The sequence below is a fragment of the Caenorhabditis briggsae genome (genome assembly GCF_000004555.2).
Source record: "Caenorhabditis briggsae complete genome, chrII, whole genome shotgun sequence".
NCBI classification, from domain to species: Eukaryota; Metazoa; Nematoda; class Chromadorea; order Rhabditida; family Rhabditidae; genus Caenorhabditis; species Caenorhabditis briggsae.
This window is the reverse complement of record NC_013486.2, coordinates 10,988,011-11,012,857: the sequence shown is the minus strand read 5'-3', so window position 1 is coordinate 11,012,857 and position 24,847 is coordinate 10,988,011. Positions and strand designations below refer to the sequence as shown.

The 24,847-nt window shown below is 36.9% G+C and overlaps 2 protein-coding genes across 2 annotated transcripts; one reads left to right on the top strand and one right to left on the bottom strand.

The window, feature by feature from the left end:
• Positions 1-18,013: 18,013 nt before the first annotated feature.
• Cbr-tig-3 lies at positions 18,014-19,266 on the top strand (the record flags this gene model as incomplete). Its single annotated transcript, XM_045242672.1, has 3 exons — positions 18,014-18,274; positions 18,320-18,488; positions 19,019-19,266. The coding sequence occupies 3 exons, from the start codon at positions 18,014-18,016 to the stop codon at positions 19,264-19,266; spliced, it is 678 nt and encodes a 225-aa protein (XP_045097101.1).
• A 186-nt stretch (positions 19,267-19,452) lies between these two features.
• On the bottom strand, positions 19,453-23,899 carry CBG20655 (the record flags this gene model as incomplete). Its single annotated transcript, XM_002631449.1, has 9 exons — positions 19,453-19,660; positions 19,735-21,023; positions 21,074-22,015; positions 22,062-22,738; positions 22,785-23,091; positions 23,138-23,301; positions 23,349-23,422; positions 23,523-23,786; positions 23,832-23,899. 9 exons carry the CDS (start codon positions 23,897-23,899, stop codon positions 19,453-19,455), a joined length of 3,993 nt encoding a protein of 1,330 aa, XP_002631495.1.
• Between the last annotated feature and the right edge of the window lie 948 nt (positions 23,900-24,847).

Below are 24,847 nucleotides of genomic sequence, written 5' to 3'. Positions count from 1 at the left end.
TTCTCTGTATTTTAAGAGAAGCTGTAAAATAGTCAATTAAAAACTCCTTGAAGGAAAAAAATCTCATTGACTTCACAAATTGCTGAAAACTTTCATGATTACAATTTGGACAAGAACTACAATGAAACGTGTAATAGAAGGGCCTCACATTGTCAAGTTTGAGCTCAATTATCTTGGCTCCTATTAGAGAGATAGCAAAATTTTGTCAACTAATAAATGTTTTTGATATTATAATAAACAGTTTATCAATTGTCAACTTTTTTATATCCTTATCAGGAACCGAGATAAATTGGCTCAAAGTTGACAGCTCTTCTATTACAGGTTTCACGGTAAGCGCGCTAGCGTTTTCGACGGCGTTTTTCAGGGACTTCAAATTTTTCTTTCCTGAATTTCTTCAAAATACTATTATGAAAATAGATATTTAGCTTCGGGAACATTTTAATGCAAAAAAAACCCCAAAAATTGTGTTGGAGACCCCCTTTAAAGTTTGTTGCTAGGGAAGACTACAGTGTTAGAATTTATGAAACTCACCAAAAAACAGATAAATTATTCTAATCACAGAAGCATTATCTTGGTTTTGTTATAACAAAACTACTAGATGTCCTAACAGAAATAGCCTATCAAATCCTAGACACATGCTTACTAAATCTCACAAAAGATTAGATATCCCCAAAAGGATAAAAAGTACGAAAAGGTTGTTCTGCAAAAAGCAAATGTTCTTTTCTAGAAAAACTAGAATAGTTCTTCTAGTAGACACGTGGTGGAAGTCGCAAGGAGAGCAACTAAATCCGGGTTGCTCTTTGGAAGGCTATCTGAATGAGAAGATGAGCAGAGAAGATAGATATATTCTAGAATATTATAGACGACTGCACTTTCAGAGTGAGTAGGAGGGATCAATTGTGAAGACGACACGAAGAAACAGCAATGATGATAAGGAGAAGGATGATGACGTGGATGGCGGGTCGTTGGAGAATCTGAAAATTATAGAATTAAGAATGAGAAGTTTGGAAATCGGAGAAGAATAAAAGAATCGAAGTACACAAAAGAAGAAGAAAAAACTTTTTGAGGAGTTCCCTTTGAAGTAGACAATTCAAATAAACATCAAGCTGTATGTGTACCCACTTGACCTTTCGAACGGGGAGGGATTGTGAGTGGGGGTCTTAGCAGGTCAGACTTCACACTGATTCAACACAAAAGTGAATGGAGAAAGAGAGAGAGACATTGGGGCGACAGAAATAATTACAACACGTTGAACTGTAAAGCTGTGCTCATAAATTGGGTAGGTATGGTTGATAGGAATTATGAGTGAGTGAGTGAGAGACAGGGAGAGAGAGAGAAAAGGATTCTTAAAATGTTGCAGCTTGAGAACCTCATCTAGGTTTACTACTTCTCATGATTTTTTTAACCGTTTAAATGTAAAACGGCCCAAAAACGGATCCAAAACGGACACTGTCATAGTTTCTTTTAAGATGAATAGTTTTGGACCAAATAAACTGGATATGATAGAAAATTTCAAAGAATACACAATGATACCATTTGATATACTGTATCTTGCCTATGAGCAACGTTACAGGGCTGTAATACAGTTAAAAAGATCAACCGCGTAGCTCAGCAGGTTTCTGCCTTGTCATTTTCTTCATAGGCAAGTTACAGTAATCTAAATAGCGTCATTTTGTAGGGCTTTTTAAGTACATCATATCCAAGTAACCGTCAAACATGCATTACATGGTCCCTCTAAATGAAGTGCCTCCCTAGAGACCTCACAAAAATTATATTTCCGGAATAACACATTCGGGAAGCGGAATACGGAATCCGGAATCCGGACATTTCCAGAAAAAATGTGAAAACGAGGAAATTATGAACTTCTAGGATGTTGTAGTCAAAATATGGATATCGTAGTCATTGGAATCTTACCGAGATGTAATTTTAAAGTAACTTTCAAAATTTGAGTGATGATCCGAAGGAAAACTTCTCAAGAGTACGCGTTTTAGCGCTCGATAGTTAGGATCTTAGAATTTTGAATCTTAGCTACAGTACTACCTCTTTTCAAACCTATGTAACTGAGAAAGACTTCCTTGAAATTGGAATCCTCACACTGAAACCAAGTGAACTAAACCCTCCAAAAAAACATTAAATTAATCTAGCGAACCGAACTAGTCTGAAAGTACTTCCGTTCTAAATCCTCCTCACTTCGGGGCAGTAAAACTGAAGAAAAACGTGCATCAGCTCAACTGCTTTTCAAAGATCTAAACACGAGAATTCAGGAGACGTGTTCGAGATTGGTTTGTGTGTCTCCACGGTTTTGGCAGGTAATAACAAATGGAACAAGAGACAAATGGCACAAGAAGACGAAGAAAAATGAAGGAACGAGAACTAAAAAATGCATTGAAACGGGAAAAAAGACAGCAGAAGCAACAGAAGCAGTCAGGCCAAAAGCTTCGTGTCGTTTAACTCATTTCTCAAGAAAAAAGAGAAAGTGATAGTTCAACGGGGTCACCAGTCATCACTTGACGACGTCTTCTGCAGTAGAAGGAAGGGGAAGGAAGTCATCAAAGTTCGTGACTAGAATGGTAATCGGTCGGGAAGGGAAACACACAATTAACGAGATGATGGGTTGAAAAAAGGAGGAGAAGTAGAACAAAACGGAAGTAGGAAAATGGAAAATGGTCTGGTGGAAACTGTAGGATATAGGTTATGATCAGAACATAATAGGATTCTGTCCAAATAGGGTCATTTGGTTTTCCTGAGGACACATAGCTAGCTTGGGAACTTTATTAAGTTAGAGTATTAGTAGATTTGTACGCGTTGAACTACGGTAAAAATTTATTAGAAGGAACCTCCGGAGGGCCCTTCTATTAGAGGGATCCTTCTATATTTCCGGTAATTTTTTCCGAAAATTCAGATGAGCTGTTGTTCAAAATGCATGAAAATACATTAATTACACCAAAAAAAAAAGCTAATTTTTGAGTAGAAAACTGTGTTTCGAAAAATTTCAGTAAAATTTAATGATTTCCGGAACATTTTCGTATTTTGAAAGCGGCCTTTCTATTACAGGGACCCTACTATTTTTCCAAGTCTTTTCCAGAAGGCTCTTCTGTTAGAGGGGCCCTTCAATTACAGGATTTACGGTACTTCTGTTTATAAAAAACTGTTTCATTGGAGATCACCATGGTTACGGAATAGTCAAAAAAATCAATTCAAATGTGAATTTTTACATTTTCAAACAGAAATTTTGCGTTTAACGGAAATCAGATTTTTGAAGATCTTTGAAAAAAATTCATCTATCAAGAAGGAATTATAAAAAAAAGTATTAAAACGATTACATGTATAATTTTCCAGAATTTTGATAATCCTGTTCTCTAAACTTAAGAAGACGTGCAGTTTCTAAAAACTTTATACTTGGAAAGAAGGTTATGGGATTGTAGGATTTCTGAATTAGATCAGAAACGAAAAAGAATCTGTGGTTTCTAAACTAGATATTCACAGAAGTACATTTTTCTGTGATCAGACTTCAAACTATTTTCAGATTCGAAAACTACAATGTCTAGGTCAGAAAGAATGTCTGGAAAAAGAAAGGTTGCTATGGTGATATGCAGTATGAATCAGAGTTGATTTTGGCGGGAATTTCAAATTCGAAATTTAAAAATAATTGAAAGTAGTGGACATCAAGAATGTATAAAGGGAAGTTCTGCAGGCCGGAACCAATGCTCTCTGGACGACCAATCAGAATGGTGTGTGTGGTGGCGGAAAAACAAAAAATCAATGGCAAAATAGTGTAGAAGTGATAAGAGACTGAGAGAGTTGAAGAGTGGCCAGTTGTACTAGAAAGAAGAAGAAGAAAAAGAAGAAGAAGAAGAAGACCACTGGGCTGCTCTTTCTCTTCTCCTTTCGCCCCTTCTCTTTCCACGTTTTTTGTCGCTTCTGATGATGATGATGCTCCAGGAAAATAAGAGAGAAAAATAGAGAGGAGAGATAGAGGAGCAAAAAGAGGGGCCAATAGACTACTGGAGGTGTAGTTATTTTTAGCTCCGGATGCACTAGAAAAAGAAGCAATTTGGGCTATTTTTGCAGAAATTGAGAGAGAGAGAGAGAGAGAGAGAGAGAGAGTGAGGAAGTAAAGAAAAAAGAATACTAAGCACTTGGTTTTATTTTTCTTGGCGGGGGTAGTAGTGCACGCGTCCAAGGCATGCCTTACAGGTAGTCTAGAAAATGACCATTGGTCTTAAAACAATAGAAATCAGCGGAAACCAACGTCACCGATTTTTCATTTAGAAATTCGTCAAATTTCTGTATCTCTTTTATTGGCATGTGGTAGAGAAGAAGGAAACAAATTAAGAATGGGAACATGATTTTTGAAATTTTGAACTACAGATTTTAGGGAATTAAATGGAGAAAATTTTACTGCTTTAACATTTTCAAAAAATTATGAATTTCCCTATTATTTTCAACCTTACAAATAGACGAGAACTACCGTAAAACCTGTAATATAATTTAGCTCACACTGTCCAGCTTGAGCTCAATTATCTCGGCTCTTATACAAGCTATCAGAAATGTGTTAATTAATAAAATGTTTGTGATGTTATAATGAGCAATTTTTCAGTTGACAACTTTTCTATATCTTCAATAGAAACCGAGATAAATTGGCTCAAAGGGAGCCTTTAAAATTACAGATTTTACGGTGCGCGCGCTTGCATTTTCGACGGCGTTTTTCAGGAATTTCGAATTATTTTCTAACTTTTCGAAGTAGTATTATGAAAATACCTAGCTTTGTGAACATTTTAAATCCTAATATAGAAAATAAAACCATAATCAGAATACTATAGTCTCGTAGGTGTGTGAAAAAACAACCAAAACAAGAACACAAAAACGCATAAAAATTTGTTGACTCAGAAGTGAAAACTGAAACTGATAAAAAGATGCACAAGCCCTTTTATACTGAACAAAATACTGTTTTTGTTTTCTTTTTCTTACACTCAACGCCTTCTAAAAAACAAGAAAGATGCTGACGTGGTTCTGGCGCACTTCCCGTAGTTTTTTGAAAAAAAAGTCATCTTGCAGAAAAGAAGTTGTGAACACCGGAAACCACTTTTCCGGTTTTTCTTCTTTTTTTGCAGAAAAAATTTGGAGACTACCGTAAAGCCCGCAGTAGGTGGACCCGCCTATCTTTAACTTTGAGCTAATTTATTTCGGTTCCTATGAAAGATATCAAAAAGTTGGCAACTGGTAAATTCTTCATCATAATATCAGGAGTATTTTTTTAATTGACCTAGTTTTTATATCTCTTATAGGAAGCGAGATAATTGAGCTCAAACTTGACAGTGTGGGGCCCTTCTATTGCAGACTACTGTTCGACCTTTAAATGAACTTCTGAAGGAGGACCAGTGACCCAAAAAAGTGCATTCTTTCCCACTCTTTAATTTCGATCTCATTTATTTTTCTTCGTTTTCAAAAAATCAAAAAACCCGTTCAATGAGCACATTGGAAAGTAGTGTCTAGACTGAATAATGGCAACCCATTCTCTCTTCCATCCATTAACTCCAAAAATGGGTTTTCCGTTCTTTTTCTTCTAAAAAGATGGATCGAACATCACCATTTTTCAATTGCACTAATTTCCAATTTTTTGCTATTTGAAAACAAAAAAAACAAGTTCGGCCAAAAAATGGGATCGCAGTTCACATTATGGAAAACAGTTGTAGCAAAAAAAGAAGAAGGAGAAAAAAAAGGCAAAAAAGGGAATAACATGGGGGAGAGAGGTGGGAAAATAAAAATAAAAAGAGCGGTTAATTTTGTTATGGCAAAACCGGGGGCTGGTTTTTTCGTATGTTCATTTTGGAGGTCTGTGGTACGGTAATTTGGGAAGTTTAAAGAGAATAAAAACAGAACATGTGTTCTCGTGTTAATTGGATAATTTTGGAATGAGAGAACTTGATTTGAAAGATTGTTTTGGTTGGAGGAACCATCATGAACTGTGGCGCAACTTTCACAATTTGACAAATCGGTGAAATTTTGCGATTTGAGAATCTTGATTTGCTAGAACATTTATGTTTCCATGGCAACCAATAATATCTCAATGAGAGTTGTAAACCAAAACTGATTGAATATTAAAGTTTCAAAAGGGTTTTTGAAATTGTGGACTATCCAGTGAATGAGTTTGAATATTTTTCTGAATTTCTAGGTCAAAGTTTGAACTCGCATAAAATTGCGTACTGGGCTCCAATTAGAATGTACCAGGCTCAAACTAGTTTTGAACAATTTTTAACTTCGAGCTGAGGAATCGCTTTGACATTTTTTATATTCCTATCAATTTTTGTGCTTCCCAGACACTTATGTCTAAAGATATCCTCGTTTTTACCAGTTCGGGTAATTGTGCGCCATCCTGTAGATTACTAATCTGCCTAGCCATTTTTAATTACCGGAATTCAGAATCCTTGAAATCGTATTTGGCTGGGTTGCTATGGTAACGACTCGAAACCAGTACACCTGGCTGTAAAGATTCTAAAGTCGGGAGAGTAACACGCCCACCTTTAGTCTCCCTGGCAGCAGAGGTATGAGATTTCTCTCAAAGCCAGAAAGGCTCCAGTAAAAGACCTCTTTTAAGTGGTTTCAGAAGGCAGTTCGATTACGTTGAGAGTGAGTAAAAGCAGCACCTTTTATACTCGGTGATTTTGTGGACGAAATACCAGAACCTCCTCTTTTTCCAATTATCTCGAGCAATCACACTTAAATACCCAATCAAAAAGGTACGAGGTCTGGAGGAAAATTGGTTTTGATTGGGCCTGAGCTGACACAGAATACAAGAAAAAGGTGAAAAATGGAAATGGAGCAGTGGGAATTTTTGATTAAATAAAATCGTTTTATTTTGGCGGAATTTAGAGATTTGGGTTTGAGCAGAAATTGTTTTTTTGGGCTGAAGATGATTGAGTAGAGCAGAGGAACTGGAAAAGATCAGACTAATGAAGGGGAAGAATTAGGTTCTTGCAAAATAAGGATAAAATTGTTTGGGAAATGGCCAGTTTTTTCATTCAATTCTGCCTAAACCTTATCAGTCCAAATTTCCTAGTCTACAATTTTTTCTAAATTTTAAAATGCAAAATGTATTTCCAAGAAAGATTCGAGTACAATTTTTGATTCTGATTGGCGCTCGAATGTTTTGATATTCTGATTTCCGTTTTTTATCGGTCCGGAGAGAATAGTGCATTTTCATATTTTATACTCTCCAAATTTGAACAGAAGATTGCAGGGGAAAGTAATTCACTTATTTTTAGAAAAAATTTCAAATACCGTAAAACCTGTAATAGAAAAGCTCCCTAACGTTTAACTTTGAGCCAATTTATCGCGGTTCTTGTGCAAAATATGAGAAAGTTGTCAACTGATAAACTGTTTATCTTAATATCCAAAACATTTTATCAGTTGGCCCTTTAATGATACCTCTTATAGGAGCTGAGATAATTGAGCTCAAACTTGGCAGTGTTCGGGGGGAGGGGGGGGGGGCTTTCTATTACAGGTTTTACGGTATACTGATCAGGAGATTAATTAAAAATAAAACTATTTCAGGAAAAAAGCTGCTTAAAAAAATGTTATGGTCCCTATTTATATGGGTCAATCAATATTTTAGGTTCTAAAATTTTCAAATAATAACAATTAAAAACTAGAACACCAGATGATGAATAATTCAAACAGATGGACAACAACTATTGTGACAAGAAATTTCTCTTGGTGTCAGTACACTAGATCCGCAAGTGGTGTAAAAAGTGCAAGAAGATTCGGAGAGAGAGAGAAAACACACAGTGTGCAAATGTATTGGTGGCTGGTGTGATGGTGGTGGCTATCTAGCTTCTTCTCCTTCTTATTTTTTCCCTTTTCCTCTCTCTTTTTCGTTTCTTCTCTCCGTTTCCATTTCCCCTTTTTCTACACCAAAACGACTATACGATTTATAAGTGTGTGTGTATTTGGCGACGACGTACGCGCGACAAGACGTAGAAGGAGAAAACCCAAAAAAAAAGAAGAAACAGAGAAAAGGGCGTACGCGCAAAGGGTTGCGGACGTCGTCGCCCTGCTGCCGGAGACTGAAGTCGTGGAGAAGCGACGAAGAGCTGGGGATGAGAGAATGGGTGAATGGGTGGTCGCCAAGAGAGACGCAGACGTCGAAGAGGGGAGACTCTTCTTTTCTGTTCAGATGTGTGCATGTGCGGCAAAAAGGAAAATGGAGAAGAAGAAGAAGGCAAAGAGCCGCGCACAAATGGTGTATGGCACTATGGGTGCAATAGTAGTGGGGAGGAAGGAGAAGCTAAAGGAAAAGAAAAAGAAGGAGGAAAAGGAGACATGTGGATTCATTTTGAATTCCGAATCCACCAAAAATACGATTGTGTTCCCCCTATTCTAAATTTTCGGGGGGTGGAGGCAGACGTGCAAATTCTGGGAGTTTTCTATGAAAGGGTTTTTCAAAGAATTTAGAAAAAAAAACTAAAGGTGGTGTGTTGCTTAACTTCGTACAAAAAAATATGTAGCTTTGGATAAAAATAAAGGAAAATAAGAAAAAATTCTAAAATGAGAAAAAACTCATCGAAAATGCGAAGGGGTGGTACCCGGTGGCTGGTGGCCGAGTCTGAGTATTCTAGTCCCCAGCCAAAATTTAGTATTAGATTTTTTCAGGGGTTTTTTCCTATTTTCCCACCGGTTTTATGGGATCGTTTTATTTTTTCACTAAAATTATTTTTTGCAGAATTGTCAGTAAAAAATTAAAGTTCCAAAGAAACCCGGTTGGAAATCAAAAAAAGAAACTCTGAAAAATTCAAATACGAAACAAATACGCGCGCTTGCCGGGAACCTGGAAACTCACGCTCGGTCGCCAGCCACAGGATATCTTCATTCGTTTAAGAATTTTTCGGAAATTTTAAAAACCTAAAAACGGAAATTTATAATCATGTGCTTGCTTATTCACCAAAATTTGAAAAACCAGATAAAACTTTTTTGAAAAATAACGACAGGTGATTCTTCAAAAATCAGCTGTTTACGGATTCATGATTCCTCGGAATGGGGAAAGTTTCAAAACCTGTATTAGAAGGGTCCCTCTAATTGAAGGGCTCAAGAGGGGCTTCGAAATATAGAAGAGCCCCGTTTTCAGTGAAAAGTATTCCCGAAAAAAAAAATTTGGCAAAAATGGTCGGAAAAATTAATTTGTCCCTGTAATAGAAGGGCCTTCCGGATGTACTTTGAAACAATATAAAATCCGGCCCTTCAAATTGAGGTTTTACGGTAGTCCTATGGAATGAAATCGAGATTTGATTTCACTTTCAGTTCTTCGTATTCATACTGTAACTCAATACGATATTTTTTTTTCGAAAAATGAAATCTAATTCAATGTACTATTTCATCAAACATCGCTATGAGCTATATAAGAGAAAACGATAGGACTAACTAAAGTGAACCGAATCCGATACCAATGGTTTTCTTTCTCCATTCACTTCTGAAGAAGCAGTCCCAAAAGTGGAGTCATTGAGAAGGCCAGAAATGGAAGAAAAGGAAAGAGACAGCAAAGCAATGTCTCTTTCAAGAAGACATTTGAGAACGGAAAATCGGGGTGGACCGGAAATAGAGACCTTCTGGAAACCGATATCATCTCTTCTTTGTCTTGATGGGGTGACACCATTGCAAAAAAATGGAGGAAGAAAAATGAGAATATGAAGGTTTGAGATGAAGAGTAGGGGAAGGGGAGGCTCAGAAGACATTTCGAACGAGACGTTAGGATCAAACTCTTGTTTTTCTAATTGAAAAAATATAAGCGAAGGGATTGAATCAAATAATTTCAAATTCTTGTCGTTTCAGATTAAATTTTTAGGTTCTATTTTCGTCTCGAGTAGTTTCAGAATCTGGTTTTAAAGATGTGGAGAGGAATTCAGAGTTTCAGCATTTCCGATTTTCAGAAATTCAGAACATCAGATTTCTAGAAATTCCAAATATTCAAAACTTCAGAAGTTCAGATTTCATCATTTCAAGAAAGCCAGGTTTTTAAATTTCAGGGTTTCAGAATCACAGAATCACAAATTTTTATATTATAGTTTTTGATTTCCAGAATTTCAGAATTTCAGATTTGAAGAACCGCAAAATTTCAGATCTTCACAATATCAAAAATTCAGAATTTCAAAATATCAGAATCTCAAAGTTTCAGTACTTGGGATTTGATTCCGCTAAAACAAGCGTTCTGACTTTGCAGTGAAAAATTCAGATATCGTAAAACCTGTAGTCAAGTGTGAGTTCAATTATCTCGGCTCCTATTACAGATATCAAAAGTTTGTCAATTGATAAAATGTTTGTGATATTATGATAAAAAATTCATTAGTTGACAACTTTTTTGTATCTTTCACAGGAACTGAGATAAATTGGTTCCAAGTAGAAAAATTAGGGAGCCCTTCCATTTCAGGTTCTACGGTATTTTCAATCTCATGAAATTCTGATTATTCTACAGAACTAAAAGTATTTTAAAATGCTCACTTCAATTCAAAAAAATCCGAAACTTATGTTTTTCAAAAAAATCGAGTTTCAGAATGTCAATTCGAAACCGGTATCATACAGGCAAATAGATAAATTTCAGACTCAAAAAACACATTCGAAAACCCAATGATTGTTTTTTGAGCCTGAAATTTATCTTTTTGAATGTTTTTTATCGGTTTCGTAGTGTCACCGCTCTAGAGAGCCTTTTGAAATGTCATGGAGCAAATTTCCAGGCCTTCGGTACCTCAAAACATCACGTCTGACCTAGATCCATTTCCTTTTGAGCTGGATCATTGAAACAAAAAGTGAGATCGGTCACTCACACATAAACATTGTTTTTTTCCTTTTCTCTTTCTAATTAAGCTTATATTGGTACTTCTTGAAGCTCACCGGAAAGTGTTTTGCGTTATGTGTGCTCCTCTTCTTCTTGAGCCAATGAAGCATGAAGTATTGGCCAAGTGAATGAGCAGCGCAGTAGTAGTGCTTACCAGATGTTGATGCTTTCATTTTCCTTCATTTTCTTCCTTCTTCTATATTGTTTATATAAATAAATTGAGCTCTGAAAAGCACAGAGATAGAGGATTCACATCATTATATCATTATTTGTCGACTTCTTTTTTCCCCATTTTTTCCATATATAGTAGCGATGAAAGGAAAGATGAGAAAGGCAGTTTGTGCTCTCCTTCGAATGCTTCATGCTCTGTCTTTTTGGCATCAAATTAAACGAAGAATACACCCGCGGGTGCCCACCACCAACACCATGACTTGATGAGACAATTCGTACAACCGGAAACGGCCAGCGGAAGACACTGCAGCTGCAGATTCGATGAAAAGAGAGAGAAGGGCACACCAAACAGCGAAAAACGATTAAACGGAGTGAGAAGGGATCAAAATAAAACGGAATCCAAAATATTTGATCATTTCCATCAAAGTCAGAGTTCAAAGAAACAATAGGGGACACTTTTTGGGGGACGTCGAGAATCTCAGAATCTCAGAATGCAGAATTTCAGAATATCAAAATCTCCGAATTTCAGTATTCCAGAAATTCGGGAGTTCAGAATTTCGAAATCTCAGAATCCTAGAATTTCAGATTTTCAGAATTCCAAACGCTCAGAATATCAGAACATCAGAACTTCAGAATTTCCTGATTTCAGAATTACAGAATTTCTGAATTTCAGAATTTCATAGTCTCCGAATTTCAGAATTTCGAAATCTCCGAATCTATGAACTTCAGAATTTCCTGATTTCAGAATTACAGAATTTTAGAAATTTAGAATTTCAGAGTTTCGGAATTTCAGGGTTTCAGAATTTCAGAATTTCAGAATTTTCGAATTTCAGAATTTTAGGAGTTTCAGTATTTCAAAATTTCAGATACTCTTAAATGTTCATAATCTAAGAGTTTCAAGGTCTCGGAGTTTCAGAATTCCAGACGTTCGGAAATTTCAGAATTGATCTACATAATGGTCTACATAAGCGCGGCGCGATTTCGTCCCCCGAACTGCCCCCGAAATTTTTGCTGTCTTGCCTCCTTTAAGATTTTTTTTTTGCATTTTTCCTCCAATATGATTTTCGCATTCACCAAATTGCACAGCTTATTACCTCTCCAGCCTGACCTCATTAAAAAGATCGAATATAAGAAAAATGGCGAATTTCTCACTCGATGATTCAGCCACTTGGGTGGTGTCCCTCATTCATTTGTGTTTATACATCTGGTAATTAGGAATTGCAGAATTCAAAAAAGAAAAAGGAGAGGGATAAAAAAAGGAGATGATGATGATGATGATGTGAATGGAAAAGAAATAATGAGAAGTGAATTTTAAATTGAAAAATGAAAAAAAATTGTGATGGAAGAAAACCGAAACTCGAGACTGAGGGAGTAGAATCGAACGGAAATTGAAAACTGATGTTCCGTGAAGATGATGTTTTGCTCTCTACTTTTTACTGGAAGAAAACAAGATGGAAGAACATGGAAATAGGGTGCCATACGGGGAAAGCTGTTCTAGAATTTTTGGTGATTCTGGAGACGTCGTTGGACACATCGGGGATGTTCGGAATGGTCTTTTCGGAATTTTGTCAAAAAGCCGAGTTTCAAAATCTCGGAGTTTCGAGACTTTTCGGAATTTTCCAATATTGAGAAATTTCGAATTTCAAAACGTAACGATTTGGAAAATTTAAAATATGCAAATTTTGAAAATTGGGATTTCGGAGTATTCCGATTTTGAAATTTTCGATATTTTGTAATATTCAGTTTTTAAAAATTCTAGAATTTCGGTAGAAGTTTTTGAAAATTCCGGAAAGTTGAAAATTCCGAGTTTCAAATTTCGGAATTTCGGGTTTCGAAAGGTTCCAATTTCAGAGAATTTTAGCATTTGCCGAAAAAGTTCCAACTCCTAAAAATTCGGGATAATTCCGATCGGAATTGGATTCCGAAAATGCTCGAAAATTTTTAGGATTTCCGGAATTCCGAATTCCATTCCGAACATCCCTGTATAATAAGCTTGTAACAAACATTTTTATAGTACTTCACATTTCTTTCATTCTTAAATTTCCCTTCGAGAAAATCGTACACAAAAATTATCAAATTTCCGAAATTCTCTATTTGCCGTTTTATCAGTGACAAGGAGCACATTTGAGCTCATAAATCGTACTTCATCCTATACAGTATAGAGTTCATTAGACCTGATTTATCGAACTTTGAACCTTCAAGGAAGTCCCTTCCTCATTTTCGATCAAGCTACAATTACGTCAAACACCATTTTTCTGTTGAAAGTTTGAGTGTGATTTGGTCTAAAATGTGCTCTATTTGATTCCGAAAATTCATCACTGTGTCAATCAAATATTAATCGATCTTCAGTTTTTTCGTCCTCTGTCAGTAGTTCCTTATTTCTCATCAAAGGGTATCTTTGAAGTACGTGCCTTTCAACTCTTTCAGCACCGCCCGTTTGACACAAATTGGCTTACTGTGACCATACTAGATGGGTTGAAAGGTTTCTCTTATCATTAATTTCTTGTCTGATTGAAAGGTAAGAGTCTCGATGAGACTGGCATTCATTCTGGACTTTTGTGAAGTACTTGGGCGGCGGACCCAGGTGGAAAATGTTCATGGAATAGTGAGAGAGAGGGAACTAATGATAAGGATGAAATAGTTGATAACGAGAACATTGTATCTCTCCGAATTGTTTTTGTTTGTTTCTGAAAATTATGCGTTTCGTAATTCCATTATTCTGTACGGTTATCTGTTTAAATGTGTCGACCGCAATGACAGTTGAACGACAAAAGGTAATTGTGTCTCGAGAGAAAAATCACACGCAGACTGAAATCGATTTCCCTTTTACAGAGACAAATATTAGATGACTTGGGTTTATCGTCTCGTCCTCCGTATATTTATAGACGACCCAGGATACCATCGGCGTTTAATCACTTGAGAGAACACGAAAATTATGGCGGAGTTTTGGAGAAAATCGTGATTGAACCTGTTCAAAGAAGTATGGTTTTGTCTTTATTTCGGGATTCATTTTTCAAATACCGTAAAACCTGTAATAGAACCTTCACTTCTAAATTTTAGCCAAATTATCTCGGTTCCTGTGGAAGATATAAAAAAAGTTGTCAACTAATAAATTGTTTATCATCATACCGGGTTTGTTATGCCAGGACACATTTTCGATATCTTGCATAGGAATTGAGATATTTGACCTCAAACTTGACAGTGTGGGGCCTCTCTATTACAGGGCTTAAGGTAGTTCACATCTCTTTTTTTTCAGGATATAACTTTATCCAATTGTTGAAGTAGCTTCTGAAAATATACTTCATTTGAATAAGGCTACTAGGTTTTATATTCTCGAAAAATTAACTTGAACATCGTCAACCTATTCTTCTCATAATATTGTTGAGCCCTTCTTCTCTTTGGTTTTTTCTGAATTCTGATTTTTGTTTTAGTAATAAGTGATGTGCAGACAGTAATTGTTTCAGCACTCTGAAAGTTTTTAAAATGTTTTTCTTCATTTTAAATTGATTTAAGCATCTAGAAGAATATCTGATCTCTTTCCAGTATAACTCTGATGATACTTCTTTTCTGTTTCTTTCCATCATAAAATGATAAAAACACTGCCCACACAAAATTGCTGATTGGCTGGAAACTACAGTAATTTTTTCTTCCTCGATATTTGGAAATTAAAGCAAGCAAGACTACAGTAATCCTCTTTTTTTCTTTTTTCGGAATTGAATCTCAAAACTAGAGTAATCACATCTTTCCATTTTGAAAATTGAATTTGAAAACTACAGTAATCTTCTTTTTTAACGTTGAAAAATGAATCTGAAAACTACAGTAATCTTTTTCACATTTCGAAAAATTCTGAAACCTATAAACATTTTCTTCAAGGAGAAAGGACGAACTACCTTATGCTCGAAATATGAGGGAGTTCGCTCCTTCGTCTTTAGGAAAAAAGTAATAAGGTATCAGATATGCCCGGATCCCGGATCCCGTATTCCGTAATCCGAATTCCGTGAAATTTTTTTATTCCAGATTTCAAGCATATGTGTTAATTTGCAAGAATTCTCTGACTTTTTTGAGCTTCCGCGAATAACAATGCAAAAATAAAGCACGATATGTATTTCAAGAACTTTTGTGCCCATTTGAAGACCTCACAATTCCGGATCCCGTATTCGGGATTCCGAAAAATTAGTTTCATTCCGTATTCCGGATTCCGTTTTTCAAAAAAGTCCTCCCAGACATCTCTGCAAGATATCCACTTTCAACGTGCATTGAGTTCGGACAAGAGTAATGCAGAAATCCTCATTGAAAAAAAATGTTTAGGTGAATCCGAAAACTACAGTACTCCTCTTTTTTAATTTCGAAGACCGAATCCGAAAACTACAGTGAGCCTCAAAGTTTTAAACTTTTTTATGAATCTAGGATTTACAGTAACCCTCATTTTTCAATTTCGAAAAAAAAGAAAGGAAATACTCATCGGAGTTCTGAAAATTGTCATTTTTGAGGAAAGATCATTATACAAACTACAGTATTCCAATAAATAAATAAACAGTTTCAATTATACTTGTAAGATAGATATGATAGAACTCGACGAGTATTACAATTTGATACTATTTGAAAAACTGTATCTTGTCCATGAACAAAGTTACAAGACATAAAATTGTTGATCCGAGCCGGGCCAAGGAAGTAAATGTATTTTTTATACATTGCTGCTATGTATCTGCCTTATTATTGTTATTTCATTCTAGTCTGTCTTTTCAGTTATTATCATTGTTTTGTTTTTGTTCCGGGTGCAATCATTTGATTACAAACTGTTCACTTTTCGACCTAATAACAAATGTTGTCTTTGATCTTTTTTTCCTCTTTTTAGGTTGCATCTTATTCTGTAATAGTTAGATGACAGAAACAAAAGATACGAAAATTTGAAAGCAAAGTTCAAAAACTTTCGCTTTCTTTTCAGTCATGAATTCCGTAGGAAGTACTGTAGAAAGAAGTTTTTGAGTGACGTTTAAAAATTATGAGGCATTCTCAGAATTCAACATAGTTTCATATGATATGAATTTTCGGATCGGTATTAAAACTACTTAAAAGTTACAATTCTTTCTGGAAATTGGCAGAGATATACACAAGGCTTACTAGGGAAGGTTGTAATCGGGGGGGGGGGGGGGGAGGGGGTGGAACTTCGGTATGAGACCTATATCATTCGAAAGCTGAAAATGAGACATTTTCAAATCTATATTTAGATTTTGCTAAAGAGCTACCAGTTTCGAGAAAATCAGGTTCGAAATCTGAGAAATTTCAAAAGCAAAGGGGGGACTCCATGCTGATTTTTTTGCGAAAATTTTTTTTTTTTGAAAAAAAACTTTAAAACTTCATGGGATCATTTTTTAATTAAAAATCTATGAAATACTCATGTCATATGCTTTGAAAAACTTTTTTTGAAGCATTTTTCAAACTTCATTTCGATTTTTGAGACGAAGAAATTTGATGATTGGTGAAAGATCTTGGAGGTTTTTTGATTGTAGTTACAATTTCAAATGTTTCTTTATGATCTGGCGAAGTTTTCTTGAATTTCAAGAAAAACAATTTTTGAAGAAAAATATCCATGGGGTTTTCTTTACCCCCTTGGCATTTTCAAACTATTTTTCGAAAATTTTTCAAATGTGCTAATATGAATTCTTAACGGACAGAAACGATAAAATGAGTCTTTTAGCAAGATCTTGAAGCTTTATCCTCAGGTAAACGATTCTGAATTAGATCTGACTTCATTCGGAATTAGATCTGGGTTCGTTCGTAAATAGAAGTGGCATGATCTAATACAGAATTTAGCTGATCTATTCCGAACGAACACCGAATGAACTACGAACGAATTAGATCTAATTCCGAACAGACCAGCGGGCGCTTTTCAATTTTTGTTTTCTTTTCAACGCCATTCACTTTATTTATAATAACATTTATTAAAAAAGAAAACAGAACAAGTATGAGAAAAAAAAACATTGATTAAAATGTAGAAATAGGAAATCGGAACGAAAATGAGGGGTGTGACACAAATGAATGAATGGGATCAGCAAAAAAAAACGATGAGATCAGCGAGAATAATGGGACCTATGAGATAAGAAAAAGTGACAAAATTTATGAAAAAAAAATCTCAATTCGAATTCTTCCGCTTGTCCATATTTTCGATTTTGAAAATTCTCTTGTCATAGTTTCCGGTTGTAGATAAGATGGATATTCTTTATGAAATGAATGTTGATTTAACTGAAAAAAGAAGTTTTTGGCTTTGTGATGTCGATAATAAACTTACTTGAGCCATTTCAATATAATTTCCGTACTCAAATCTTTGCAAATCCAAAGAGGGGAGGCGCGGCGCCCTTAGGGGTCAAATTTGAGCCAAAATTTGAAACTTGTTTTCTCGAAACTTGTAGCTCTTTAGCAAAATCTGAATATAGATTTGAAAATGTCTCATTCTCAGCTTTCGAATGATATAGGTCTCATACCGAAGTTCCACCCCCCGATTACAACCTTCCCTAGTTAGTTTTATCAAAATATGCAAAAAAAATGTTGGGGTCATCGCTGAAATTTTTTTTTGTATTTTGGCTGGAACTTTGGCTGAAAATTGTGAACCAAGGGGGTCGGTAGAATTTTGATTTTACTTCGAAATCCAATCCCCCATTTCATAAACTACCAGCAGAATCCATCAAAAAATCTGGTGGCACGGGCTTCCATCTAATACTTTTAGTCCAATTTGTCAGTCCAGTTCCTATTTTTCGAATTTTTCGAATCAAAATAATGAAAATATCAAAAAACTGATGGTTTCATTCGATTTTTCGCAGTCGATTACATAGGGACAAGTTCTAACCTTAAAAATAATTAAGCTCTAACGCCCGGTACAAGACTTCAAATATGGACTTCTGAAAAGGGGAAAAAAAATTTGGTCGCCCCGCCCCCTTTCATTGCAGCGCCTAGATATAGAATGTAGAATTGTAGAATGTTACTGTAGTATTACGATCAATTTTTCCAGGTTGGACATGTATGACCCCAGATGGAACTACTTCGGATTGCTTTCAATATCATCTGAATTCTTTGGACCATGAAGTTATATCAACTTCCTTTTTTATTAATTCAAAGAAAGCGAATATAAGTATAACAATTTATGAAATCGATGAAGCTTTCGGTGATTGGAGATATATCGATCGAATGGAAATTCGAGAAGTTGTGGAAAACGAGAATATCGAAATTGGGAATACATTTCGAAATTGGATCAAATCCAGACAACCAAACAGGATGATCAAAGTGAGTCAGCCATAGGTAAATAAAATTAAATATATGCTTTTCCAGTTAGAAATTAAGGATCTGTTCAGTTACAAACCGCTTGATTCTCGAGAAGTTCTGAATTCTGCGCCTCATTTCGAGGTTACTGTATTCAAACCAAATCAGTTCGTTGATGGAAAATCGAATTGTGATGGGTGTTGTATCACTCCGTTTTATGTTAATTTTACTGAAATTGGTAAGATATATTACTTTGGGACGAGAGTCTGGTCTAATTTCAGTGAGCGATGCGGCCGAAAGTTTGAGGGTGGGCGGAGCTTACATTCGGTAGGGAAATCCTTAAAGGAGCATGTATTTTTCGTAATTTTCATGGCTATTTTTTTGATTTTCCGATAAATTTTGACGATTTTTCGATACGTTTCAATGTTTTCGTGCGATTTTTTTTTTGCAATTCATCTGATTTTTGTTTAAAAAAAATTAAAAATAGATGAAATTTTAAAAAATTCATTGATTTTCTGCGATTTTTGTGAAAGTTTCAGTAAAAAAATTGTTTTTTGACTTATTATTCATCGATTTAAAACTTTTTTACCAAAAAATTGCAAAAAAAAATTAAAATTTTGAATTTTTCCATTTCCATGATTTTGAACTTATTTAAAACACAAATCCGGCTGATCGGCCTTAGCTCCGCCCACTCTCGAATTTCAGCCGCAACGCGCAAATTAGACCAGACCACACCGATTTTCAGCAATGAACTTAATTGATTTTCAGGATGGAATGATTGGATACTGTATCCACCTGGATTTTGGGGGAACTACTGTTCTGGGTCTTGCAACGAAAAATCGGATGACAACTACGAAATAATGAAATCCTTAGTCACTGATCAATCATTGATACCGAAACCAACTTGTGCTCCAAACTACTATGGAAGTATAGATATTATAATAGCTCTGAGCTCTGTAGATATACGAAGGACAAGAGCTCATGGAATGCGTGCGCTTTCTTGTAGTTGTTTGTAGTTCTTATTGCTATTCAAGACAATCTCTGTAAATTTGTATATTCGATTTTTAACATTCATTTTTAACAAAACAAAACGGTAACAGGTTATTATGAAGTTGTATAGATTTAACAAATGCTAACAAGAGCAAACAAAAAACAAAGAATAATAATCACTCCGATCCTTTTCTAGCTAGACTTTCTTGTGATTAAAATGTGACTTTCTTTCCTTTGCCACTCTTTCTCTTGGCTTTTAGGATTTGACGGACATCCTGTTTAGCCGTCTTGTTTCGAAGTGGAACGTATGCATATGGCTGAACTCCTTTTTGCTTCGGCTTCTGCTTCTGATCTTGCTTCGAACGTTGCTGCTTCTTGGATCCAACTGAGCTGCCCACTTGGGATTTCGCGGAAGTATCTCTGAAAAATTATTTTTTTTTCAAAAATTAGTTCCAAATACACAACTAATTGTAAGTCAATTGAACAATACGAACCTGTAGATACCCTTTCCACCATAGGATGGTGCTCGACTGACATAAGTTTTAGCGTCTCTCTCGTCATCATCGTCATCATCCATAATTCCATCCTCGGAGTCACTGTTCTCTTTGACATGCTTGCTTCCTCGTGTCGGACCATCGTCTTCATCATCACCAAGACCATCAAAGCCACTTCTCATCTTCCTCTTTCCGATTTGTTTTTTATCTTCGTTCTCTTCATCATCACCAAGAACAATCATCTTTCCGTCCTTTGAGAACTGGAATCCTGCTTCTACTTTTTGGCGTTTCTCCAATGCCTTCTTCTTTCGTTTCTCAAGAACAGCTGGATTCATTGTAGTAATTTGATCCATCATTCGCGATGAATCGAGAAGATCCATAGGAACATCGCCGTCTCCTTCATTTTTCAACCAGACACTTCCAACGCGAGATTTCTTCATCAATTGTTCTTCTGAATCACTATCATTTTCTGCATCCGAGTCTTCGAGAAGCTCGAGAATAGTATCGGCTCCAGCAGTTCTTCCAGATACATTTGATCCGCTGATAGCACTGGCACCGTCATCATCGCTTCCATCTTGCTCCATTCCTTCTCCTGATGCCTTTCGGAGCTTGCGCTTTCTTATCTTCTCAATGTTTTTCATTTGTTTGATCCAGTCTTGTTTGTCGGTGTATTTTTGAAGAACATTGACACCGAATTTTTCGACAAGAACCTCGAGAAGTAATCGATTGGCTTTACGAACTTTGATAGTCAAATCACTGGTAAGTTGTCCTTCGAAGACGGTGGTAAGAATTTGCTCACGGAACTGTTGAAGCATGACTTCAGGGATTTTCTGACAGAGAACACGCAGCAAACGGATCGCCAAGATTCTGACTGCTGCACGTCCCTCACCAACCCATGAACAAGCGAAGGAGATCATCTTTGCTGTGGCTACTGTGTTTAGAACTTTGATTTGTTTTTGAGCAATAATGTTAGCAGCAACCAAACATGATCTGGCAACGTGCAGAGGGATGTCTCCAGTTGTTTTTTGAGTAGCTGTGAGAGTTGTGAGCTCATACAGTTTTGAGAGAACAGGTTCGAGAACAGCAGATGGAGTATCCACAGTCGCGTCTTCTACGAGATCAAGGATTTTACTACAAACGAATTGAATGCATTTGCTCGAGTTTTGACGAGTGTGGACATTGTTATCTTTGTCGAGAAGCATGATGATGTTGCGAATGAGTTTTTGTGTCATATCCATGACTTCTTTCATTGTACTGCATCCATCGAACATCATATGAACACAAGAGCACTGAAAAAAAAACAAATGTTAAATATTGTCTTTATAAAACAGAAACTTACGTAAGATGCTCGAGCTGGGAAACTGATTGATTCGATTGGCTTTAACAAAGCATTTTCAATATAGTCGTTGCGTGTCTCTAGAAGATGCTCGATTTCCTGATTCGATCTTCTTTGAATAACCTCTTCCAAAATCCTATATGCCTTCTTTTGAACACCATTTGTATCGACTGAATTAAACCATGGCAGAATGGTATCCAAAATTTTGGAAATGTTATCATTTTCAGCCACTTTGGCCAGAGCACAGAGAATATCCAAAACGCGAGCCTGTTTTTGTGATGCTACAGTAGTCGAAGTTGTGTCCTCTCCGTCTTTGGACTTCGCAATAGCACTATCCACGTATCGAGTCACCAATTCCGCAGGAGTGACTTCAGTATAAAGACGGATAGCTTCAAGAACCGAAAGACGGACGCCTTTGTCGTCATAACCGCCGTCCACAACAGATCCAGTGTACATGTTGAAGAAAATCGGCATGAAATTCTTTGCGTACCGACTCATAACCTCCATACGCTCAGCAGGAGCATCTGGCTCGAGCGAAAAACGAAGTGCGCGTCTGATCGCGTTCAAAACGGTCATTCGCAGATCTTTCCTCTCATTCAGAGCAGCTCCGAGAATTGGTGCAATATCAGGAAACGAAGTCTCCAGATCTGATGGTGATTCACAGAATGATGGAAGCAATTCCCATAGTTGAAATTGGAAGGTACTGTAGAGTCTTTGCACTTGTGCCTGAAGTGTCGGAAGACGGCGATGGATCTTCATAGCAATTGGAAGGAAGTGGGAGATGAACAGAGATATTGGTGCGTTGTGAATGTTGACACGAAGCACTGGAAGCAGCCAGGAGCGAGTGAAATCAGTTGACAGAATTGCTGCATCTGGATCAACATCCAACGACAAAACATTCATGACAGCGGCAACTCCAATGTGTCGGACTGCTGCTCCAATAGTCTGAAAATAAAAGTTCGTTCAGTCAACCAACGTGAATATCACTTACGAAATCGAGTTCAGCCTTACAGAAACATTCGTCTGATTGTCTCAACCTAGCGAGATCTTCCAGAACTTTTGTGAGCTCCGCGCCTTGCAATCCGTCTCCGCACGCCTCGAATAACTTCATCTGCGCTCTAAGTATGAATTTCCAGACCGAAGCTGATTTCATCGTCATCGCAGCATGCAGTTGTGAGAGCAGGAATTTTCCACAGTCTGCATCATCTTGTATACAGTTTTCGATGACACGCGTCAGAGATTGATAAGTAACTTGAGCGAGTTGCTCGTTTCCAGATTCGAAAATTTTGACGAACAACGGAAGAGTTTGGAAAGCTTGTTGAACAGATTTCTTCGAATCCTTTGCAGTTAAACAAACGTGGGCTTCCGCTAACGCTTGCATCCAGTATGCTGTAACAGTTACGTCTGTCACCGAAGAACCCAGTTGACGAAGAGCGGTGAGTAGAAGTGCATTCGTCTCTGTTGGAAGTGCTGAATCGCATGGTTGACGTTGAAGAGCACGATGGAGGCACTGGAGAGAGGAACACTTGACCATTGAATCGGAAATCGCAAAGCATTTGAGCATAGCTTCTGCCATCTTTTTGAAAAGGTTCGCAGGCATCTTATGCATGACTCCTTCGAGAAGACACAGATAACGAACAACATTGGTGTTGTCTCCATTAGATCGAGCTGAAAATGATAATTTTAAAATCTTAATCACATAAACACCACTGACCGAGGAAGTTTTCGATATGATTCAATATCAATTGTCCGACAGCACCGCTGGCTGGGTGAAGTCCATTGTCAGTAGCAGTTACTGGATCGGTGAGAACAGCACGAATGACACGACGAGCCATAGTTCGAACCCATGGTTTGTCGTGAGCAGCAAGAGCAGCAACAGAAACCAACATGTTTCTAGTGTTCGCGCTGGCCCACACGGAAGCTTGCTGAGCACGAAGGATGATTCCAAGCACAGAGATAAGATTTTTCAAAGCGGATCCTTCTGTGCTGTCCACGTTCTCCAACAATTTGGTGTATAGAATCTATAAATTTAACCTTTCATGATACGAAACAGAGTTCTAGTCTTACCTGAACGAATCGGTGGAATTGAGCTTGAAGCACTTCTTTCGGCACTTTTCTCACAATCAAATGAAGCAAGTAGGCGATAGCAGCAGTGCGTCTCGGATTTCCCAATGATGATCCTTCGAGAGCAGTCATCAACGCCGCGCAATACTCCACATCCGTTTCTTTACCTGAAAATCCCTAGATTAGAATACTAGGCTTAACGTGGGAATAATACCATCCCGCTCTTTGATGACTTCAGCGATTGCTGCCAAAACCGAGACAACCTCTGCTTGAATAGAGGACCCAGATCTGAAGAATTTAATCTATCAGTCTACGGCTCGTGCTTCGGGAAACAAAAAGTACTACAATCACAAACAAAAAGAGAAAAAAAAATATTCGAAAAACTCACTTCCAGACACGATTGACCGAGTCAAAAGCTGGATTGGTACATGCAGTGAATCCAGAAAGCTTCGAGAGAGCACCTTCCGACACCATACTTTTTGAGGAAGAGCCGAGGTCCATAGAATGAATCGGAAGAGCAGAGAGCATGTCGTCGGCAGCAGAATTCATTGGACGATCCTCAACGGCCAACATTCCAGCTCCGCCGAAAGAAGCATTTCGAGCAGCGGTGGCTGCCGATCGATGCTTACTTCTTGTAGGATTGCTCTCACATCTGGAAACTTTTTTTCAGTCACCAATATTTGAAATCACCACTTACGCCGATCCCGAATTGAATTTCGCTGCTCCCTTGTTGCTGGTACGATGGCGAAACTTTCCTCCACCCATTTTTTTTACCTGAAAAAAAATTAAAGTTTGATTTTACCTAAAACGCGCAGGATAACGAGGTTGGAAAGGCGAAAAAACAACTTAATACATTATCAAGCAACCTAAATTTATAAAATAATTATTTAACAAAAAATAAGCTTATTGGAAAATATTTTCTGCGTTTTTCAGCAAAAAAAACATTGTAAAATACCAGAAAATTAGTTTTCGCGACGAGACCCAGCGTCTAAGCACACACGGCCGCGAGCGGAATTCTAGGCCACGAGGGAGAAACATTGGCGGAAATTCAAACACAAAGGGTGTGGGCAGCGTCTGTCTTGAGAACTAGAAATATTGGGTTTCCGTTTGTTACAACGTACTTTTTTTCATCTTGAGTGTAACAATAACGAACAAGATAAAAATTGCAATTTATTCGGCAGCCTAGAATAGCACATTCTTCGTGAATTCATAGACAAATACAAAAAAATGAATGACATATCCGTACCAAAAATTAGATGGGAAAGATGGGAAAGAAAAACGAGTGCGAGAGAGAAAAATTGGACCCCTGATTGAAAATGAATTCTTGATTCAACATAAAAACAAATTTTGAAAAAAGCAAGTGAATTCGTTGGGTGTTAGTGTGATGTACATCAGAAGACATGGGGGAAGATTAGTTGGCAAAATTTGAAAAAGAAGTGGGTTAAAAATGTGAAAAGGCATAACAATATTCAATATAAAACGAGGAGATTTGCAATTTCTGAATGAGACAAGGGATAGAGAAAAAATGGGAAACGAAATGTGTGAACCGAGGGTTGGAACCCGTTTAGTGGGGGGATGGGAAAAATGGGAAATTTTCCAGAAAATTATCGTAGTGGGAGAGAAGAAGCTAAAAGGCACTATACAAAGAATGGTACAATCAGTGAAAAGGGAACTTTCACAGATATTTTTAGAAACGAGGTGAAGCGAGAAAAG